At 40.3% G+C, this 7,970-nt stretch overlaps 1 protein-coding gene across 2 annotated transcripts in view; it reads right to left on the bottom strand.

Moving 5' to 3' along the window:
- Nucleotides 1–4,949: 4,949 nt before the first annotated feature.
- ANKRD10 (ankyrin repeat domain 10) overlaps nt 4,950–7,970 on the bottom strand; it is a 36,533-nt gene continuing 33,512 nt past the window's right edge. The window contains exon 6 of one of the 2 annotated variants that reach the window (XM_082754348.1): nt 4,950–6,625. In XM_082754348.1, the coding sequence (XP_082610474.1) occupies nt 6,141–6,625 (485 nt within the window). In that variant the 3' untranslated portion in view covers nt 4,950–6,140. The remainder of the gene's footprint in view (nt 6,626–7,970) is intronic. The other variant, XM_082754349.1, reaches the window with a different exon arrangement.

Below are 7,970 nucleotides of genomic sequence, written 5' to 3'. Positions count from 1 at the left end.
TTTCCTTTCCTTTCCTTTCCTTTCCTTTCCTTTCCTTTCCTTTCCTTTCCCTCTTCGCTTTGCTCTTTTTTTCTCTTTCTTTTTCTTTTTCTTTTTCTTTTTCTTTTTCTTTTTCTTTTTCTTTTTCTTTTTCTTTTTCTTTTTCTTTTTCTTTTTCTTTTTCTTTTTCTTTTTCTTTTTTTTTCTTTTTCTTTTTCTTTTTTTTTTCTTTTTCTTTTTCTTTTTCTTTTTCTTTTTCTTTTTCTTTTTCTTTTTCTTTTTCTTTTTCTTTTTCTTTTTCTTTTTTTTCTTTTTCTTTTTCTTCTTCTTTTTCTTCTTCTTCTTCTTCTTCTTCTTCTTCTTCTTCTTCTTCTTCTTCTTCTTCTTCTTCTTTCTCTTTCTCTTTTTCTTTCTCCTTTTCTTTTTCTTTTTGTTTTTCTTTTTTTTTTTCTTCTTTGACTTTTTCCCCTTTCCCTTTTCCTTTTCCCCTTTCCTTTTCCCTTTTCTTTTCCCCTTTTCCTTTTCCCTTTTCTTTTCCCCTTTTCTTTTCCATTGTGAAGCCAGCAGTGTGTGTCTGGTCACTGTTTTGAGACAGAAAGCTCAGGGAATGGAAGGTGTGAAATATCTGGGAGTCATTAAGCAGCATGGCAGAAATATAGTTCCCATTTGCCAGGAAAAGCAAACCCTACTCACACAAGTCTCTTTTTCTTTTCTTGGTTGGGCTGGGACTCAAAGCTTTCCTGCCCTGTGGATCTGTGTTTGCCAGGCCAGTGGCAGCAAGCAGGTATAGTGCTCCTGGGGTGCCTTCTTCCACCACCATCTCTTCTGTCACATACCTGAGAGTTAGAGCCAAATAAGAAGAAAATTCATATACAAGAATGCTAGGTAAGTTGTTGTTGTTGTTGTTGTTGTTGTTGTTGTTGTTGTTGTTGTTATTATTATTATTATTATTATTATAGTACTTTTAAATTTATTACTATTTTTCTTCCAGCTGCCTCACTCGCTGCTGCCGATTGCCCAGTGTCCAGGGGATGAGGGACTTAGAGGACTTAATGCCCTGGAGGTGCTGGCGTGAACAGCACCGTGCTGGGGAAGGAGTGCTAGAAAAAGGTTGGGGGGTGTTTTTTTTTTGTTTTTTTTTTTTCTTTTTCTTTTTCCATTTCTAACTATGTAGTAAATATTTCACAGGCTGGAAGAAATTGGCTGGACAAAAAGTGTAGAGATGTGTGAGGTTCTACTTCAAAAAGTGTGCATTACCAATAAAAACTTGTACTGCACATAGGACAGCAAGGATTATTTTTTAATTCTAGGTCTGTTTTGTGCTCAGGACTTACTTTGGTGTTTATGAGGTAGCTCTTTCAGATGTGTTACATTTATGACCTGAATGGTGGAAACTCCTTACTGATTTGTCACGACTGTAATATTAAACTGGGGTACAACGTCAGACTGCAGTAGATTAGTTTGTTAAATAAGTTTAATAAAATAGAATCTTTTGCTAGCTCAAGGAATGTGAATCTGAACAGGGATCAAGGGCCTACTACAATCAGGTGCAAGAACAACATTTAGAAAACTTTACAGGGTCTGAAATCATCTGCAATGGGCCTCAAAACTGTGTCATCTAATCTGATAGATGTATTTCAAGTTAGAGCCTTCTTTCACAACTTTTAGAACTCCAGGCTAGTATTTTATCTGTAAGCATGGGCTAAAGCTTTAAAAATATTAAAGACTGGAACAGTATTTAAAGGTGTCTAAAATTCCCCCAAAAGAACTGTTCTTCCCTTCCAACATCACCAAGCTAAATTTTCCATATCAAACTATTGCCTGAATGTATAATTATTTATATTTCTGCCCAAACTTTGCAGATAGTTTTGAAAAACAAAAGAGGAGAGCAGTTACATTTGGGGAGAATTAGGGCAAAAACATCTATATAAACTGGAAAAAAATCAACTGAAATTTCACACAAAATCGAACCTCAGTCAAGGGGGCAACCAGGAGGATGCTGACAGTAACTGGGCAGCGCATTCCATACGAAATGCATGGAAGGGCAATGGCGTTAAATCTAGGTGAAACTGGAAATCTAGAAAGTAAATTTAGTTTCAGAGAACCATTCCCAGAACCAAAACAATGCTAAGACAAAGCATCCCATAAACCAATGTTCTGTTGATAAAAGCCTTGAAAGGGTCTGGATGAGAAGATGTACAAGGAGCAGCTGAGGCCCCTTGGTTTGCTCAGCCCCGAGCAGAGCAGGCTGAGGGGAGGCCTCATGGTGGCCTGCAGCTCCCTCACGAGGGGAGCGGAGGGGCAGGCGCTGAGCTCTGCTCTCTGGGGACAGCGACAGGACCCGAGGGGACGGCATGGAGCTGGGACAGGGGAGGGTCAGGCTGGGGGTTAGGGAAAGGGTCTGCACCCAGAGGGTGCTCGGGCACTGGGACAGGCTGCCCAGGGCAGTGGGCACAGCACCGAGCCTGATGGAGTTCAAGGAGTGTTTGGACAATGCTCTCAGACACACGGTCTGATTTTTGGGTCGTACTGTGTGGAGCCAGGAGTAGGACTCAATGGCCCTTGTAGGTCCCTTCCAACGCAGGATACCCCATGATTCTGTTAACAGCATCTGAAACTTCATTATGCAGGCCTGAAGACGGCTTGTGAGCCCTACCAGGCTTTTAAAACTTTTCTACTGGTTTAATGATGCAAAACCAGAAAAGTCCTCAGTATTTTGCTTTACTTTGTTCAACATCTTCATCGACGACCTTGATGAGGGAACAGGGTCCACCCTCAGCAAGTGTGCCAGTGATACAAAGCCGACATGCCAGAGGGCTGTGCTGCCATTCAGAGTGACCTCAACAGGCTGGAGGGATGGGCCAAGAGCAACCTCACGAAGTTCAACAAGGGCAAGTGCAAAGTCCTGCACCTGGGAAGGAGCAACCAGATGTATCAGTACAGGCTGGGGGACGACCTGCTGGAGAGGAGCTCTGAGGAGAAGGACCTGGGGGTCCTGGTGGACGACAGGTTGACCATGAGCCAGCACTGTGCCCTTGTGGCCAAGAGGGCCAATGGGCTCCTGGCGTGCATTAAAAGGAGCGTGGCCAGCAGGTCAAGGGAGGTGATCCTCCCCCTCTACTCTGCCCTGGTCAGGCCTCACCTGGAGTACTGTGTCCAGTTCTGGGCTCCCTGGTACAAAAAAGACAGGGATCTCCCGGAAAGAGTCCAGCGGAGGGCCACAAAGATGATACGGGGCCTGGAGCATCTTCCCTATGAGGAAAGGCTGAGAGACCTGAGTCTGTTCAGGCTGGAGAAGAGAAGACTGAGAGGGGATCTTATTGATGTTTATAAATACCTGAGGTCTGGGAGACAAGAAGGATTTGGCCAACCTCTTTTCAGTGGTGTGTGGGGACAGGACAAGGGACAATGGCCACAAGATGGAGCACAGGAGGTTCCGCACCAACATGCGAAAGAACTTCTTCACAGTGAGGGTGACAGAGCACTGGGACAGGCTGCCCAGGGAGGTTGTGGAGTCTCCTTCTCTGGAGATATTCAAGGCCCGTCTGGATGCCTACATGGGCAGCCTGCTCTAGGGAACCTGCTTTGGCAGGGGGGTTGGACCTGATGATCTCTCGAGGTCCCCTCCAACCCCTACACTTCTGTGATTCTGTGATTTTAATAGTAAGATATTTTAAAATAATGCATCTGTGTCATCAGTGATTCCGTGTAGAAAGGCATGACTATACCTGCTACAACTAGGTCCACATTTGACAGTATAAATTCTTAATCTAGTAACTCCTCTCCTGCCAGTGTCATATGGCTGTACGTCATACAGTCTTCACTGGTCTTCTGCATTTAATTAGAACTTAATACTTAGCTTCCATTGTGCCTGGCAACAGATCCACACCTTGAAATCATGTGTCTACTAGCGTGTGGCTGAACACACACACACACAGATGACCTCACAAGAAGTGCTTTTTAAAGTAAAGCTGCAAGCCCTCTCTTCGAATTTGAAACACAGCCATCTTCCAAAGTATTTTAAGGTGAAGATGTGAAAAGCAAGTAAAATAAACCCGAGTGTACACTGTTTTAAAGATCGTGTCTTACAGAGTACAAATCTTGTCATGTTAGAGTCACGTATCTAAAATTTTAACGTGAACAGACACATGCAAACTTAGTTGATACCCGAAGAAAGTTCTTGAAGATTCAGTTTATAGCTAAGTACTCAAGATGACAGTGATTATTATTAGTACAAGATGCTCTGATTTATTTGAAAACAATGAAGCACATGCAGCAAGCTCTGGAAATACTAAAAAAAATCCCCAAGCCAAGCACAACAACAAATTTAAGCTAATGTCTTGTGTGAGCATGATGGCAACGGCACGTGCTTCCAGGCACCACATCAGCAAATTCAATCTAAGAACACAGCCCAGATGCAGTTCTTCAAGCACATGCATGCCAGAAATAGCTTGTCTCAGGTGGGATTCACCTTTCTTTAATCATCTTGTTTGTCTCCAGGAGGCACCGTGGAGTTTTGCTGGTCTGGCCAACAATCTGCAAAACGCCTGGTCAATTTTCCTACTAGTGCAGCTCAGCCAGAATGCAGCTCTCCATCTGAATACACCACAGGTATCGGGTAGTGAACCGCACAGAGTGTAAAGTGTATTTAAAACATTGACTCCTCTGCAGTCGGTACCATTTTATGTGAAAATGTTCAAGGGAGAGTACAGTTTCCAGGAAAATCAGACAGCCAATGTTTTTAAGCTATTTTTGCAGTTCAGGGCTGATACAACCTTTACAGTCAGAATATCTACTGTGTGTTTCTGTGATTCAGTCAAGGACAACTTAGTTGTTCACATTTGCTTCCACACACTGACAAAACTAAGCAGTTCTACAGTTATACTGAGAAAGATCACAGAGAAACATGATTTAAAAGCTATTAAGGACTTGCTCAAACTGCCAACAAAATATAATATCTAAACACGGTCTTCAGATACAATGTAATATGTTTATTTTTTTTTAAATCCAAATTGTAAAGGTCCCTTTTTAAACAAAACAAAAAAATCAACACAATTCAGAGGGCTTATCTCATTTACCATATTCTTCCCACCCACTCTCCATTTATCATATCACAAAGCAGCAACTTATATTATTAGTGCTCGTATAGTGCACTTATATGAATTCTGATTTGTGTATTAAGCTTTAAATACAATGTATATCCATGAGCATAGCCCAGAGTACACAACATTACATTTTCAAAGCATGTTAAAAAAAGGACAATAAATGTATATCCAAGACAGTCAAACTCAAATATTTTGACCTGGCAAATTCTCTAACAAGTAACAGTAATTTTAAACTGCATACAAAGCAGAACAGTGCCAACATGCCTCCAGTCTGTGAGCTATGGTAAAATATCAAGCATACACGTAAAGAGGAGAAGCAAAAGGAAGATGCCACAAATTCAGAACTAACCTGAGGCACACCCAACTGCGACTGAACAAAGGCAACCCACCTTCCCACTCTATAATGCAAAGAGCCCAACAACAACAAAAAGCACTCCTATGCTACGGAAAAAGTTAATGTTTAACTTTTTCCAAATTTTGTCTCTGCGTTTTTAAACAACTTGCTCAAAAAATGTAAAGATGAACATCTAATTATACTGAACAAATGTACAAAACCGTAAAGTCAGAGAAGCTCCGTAAGATTGCCACTTTTCAACCTTGCATAGTGATAGCTGGCATTGATATTGCTACCATAGCTTCAGCAGAAGATAGGGAAAAGGAAAATCTTTACTTCTAAGTATGCACATATGTAACATTTTCTTCACAAAATTCATTTAAACGTTGTTTTAATAAAAGGGGAAACAGCTCTAAAAAGGGAAAGATAGTGTTCACAAGCTGAGAAATAAAAAAATACAAAACCAGAACATTCCATAAAAAATGAAAATAATAACCATTCCATCGTAACAGCACCTATTTCATCACTAAATAAGCCCCATACATGCAACAAACTACAACTATTGTATAAGGCTGTCAAATTAAAGGTTTACTTCTCATATAAACAAAGTGTAAAAATAGCAATAAGTTGCAATCTTCAAATTTAATGCTATGTGAGGATTTTGTCCCCCCAGATTCATTTGGTAGCAATTTCAATATGCGTTCGATACAAAGGTCATCGATCTAGGAACCGTGGTACAAATACATTGTGCCTAAGACAGTGTTGTCATACCTCTGTTCGACTTTAACAGAATTGGAATGCTCAACAACACTACTAAGTTCGGGGATGCTTTCAGCAGTATCCCCAAAACCATGGTAGTGTCCATAGTGCAAAGTATCTCCAGGGTCTTCCACCCACGAAGGCCGGTTGGAAACGCAGCTGCTTGGGCTTCCATTCAGGTGAAGGGACCCACACATATCAGTGGGGTTATTCATGGCCTTTTCCGGCTCCTCGGTGCCATTACTGGTATGAATTCGATGCCTGCCGGGAGAAGTTATCCCAGGAATGATGCCGTTAGGTGTTATTGTTACACACTCCTCACGCCTGGTATCCATCCCACTGAGCTGCTGCGCGGCGGTGAAATCCAAATGTCCATTGATGGCACATCCATTTGTCAGTGCATTCAATATGGAGCTACTGCTATTCATATCTGCATTAAGAAATACACCTGTCACCAAAAATTAAGAATAAATCGAAATACATCAAAACGTCTCCACTATACTCCACTGATCTTAAAAACGTTTCCATACACAGCTTCGAAAATAAATCTGCCCTTTCTTTATTTGTACCAACATCAGTAGTTCAAAGCAAGGAGAGCTGAGCACTAAGCTTGAGTCATGGATTGTGATGTCGAAATATCTATCTACGTTCAATGTGCAAATATACTGGTATTAATCTTTCAAAGACAAGGTGAATTGCTCAGAAATGATTTCATTTAACTCTGTGAAACAAGTGTAGCAGGCAGCATTCTGGACAGCATTTTGAAAGGTGGAATAAAAGGCTTGTTTCCATCCTAAATGTAATGCCCTCTTGGGATAAAAGATCATATATGTACAAGAACTGAGTATCTCTGAGAGGGTGATGAGTTGTTTTTTATTATTTTTTATTTTCAGTAATAATCTGTGTTCATTTATTTATTTATTTTTCTTTTCAGTGGTCACTCTCACAGCATGGTATACTCTGAAGTAGGCCAAAAAAAAGAAATACTATGTTGGGAGGCTAATATAAAATGTTTCAAAGTTCCTTTATTCAGAAAGTACTTCAGTTTATCTAGCAGCCTGCTAGATAAGATCGTGAGCAGGTTTATATTTAATGAGTTTATAATAACATCTGTACAATCCACATGCAAAAGGCCATACAATAGCAACAGCAGAGTGCACAGAAGACTAAAAAAGGTTAATGGCAGGAAACAAAATTCTAAAAACGTGCATGCAAAAAAAAAGAGACAACTGTTTTAGAGCAATTTCTCTTTTGAATTTAGTAATTAGTACAATAATTATTATTTCCATTAACAGATTTCAGCAGCATGGCTGAAATGTATTTTTTTGCAGTGGTACTCAAAAGTACTAGCTCAAAAGCTGCATGATATATTCTGCCTTAAAAATGCCTACTAGCAAAGGATGTTTAAAAGTTACGTCTATATTGGTAAAGATTAGCAAGGCAAATGTAGAAATGCAGACCCATAAGGTGACATTTAAAGATTTTACATTGTTCTTGTGCTCGAATACATGCACATGTGTTTGTGTATACACGAATGCATAAACCTATGTGCAAAACAGGGTTGTATTTACTCTGTATTTGCAAATCAAGCCCATAATTAGACTGTGGGTAACTATCCACACTTATAAAACATCGGGTTTTTGTTAAAGTGATGTATTATGAGTACCACTGTTTGACAAGGAAGAACCAGAAGCTTTGGTTCCCTATTAGACCTTCGCATGGACATGATTTGAAATATGGATTACGATACTGATACTTAACATACAGCACTGCACAATGCCAAGAAATGTATT

This window comes from Aythya marila (assembly GCF_965140915.1).
Source record: "Aythya marila genome assembly, chromosome: 1".
NCBI lineage: Eukaryota > Metazoa > Chordata > Aves > Anseriformes > Anatidae > Aythya > Aythya marila.
Note: the sequence above shows the minus strand (reverse complement) of the source record. Positions and strands in the feature narration are given on the sequence as shown.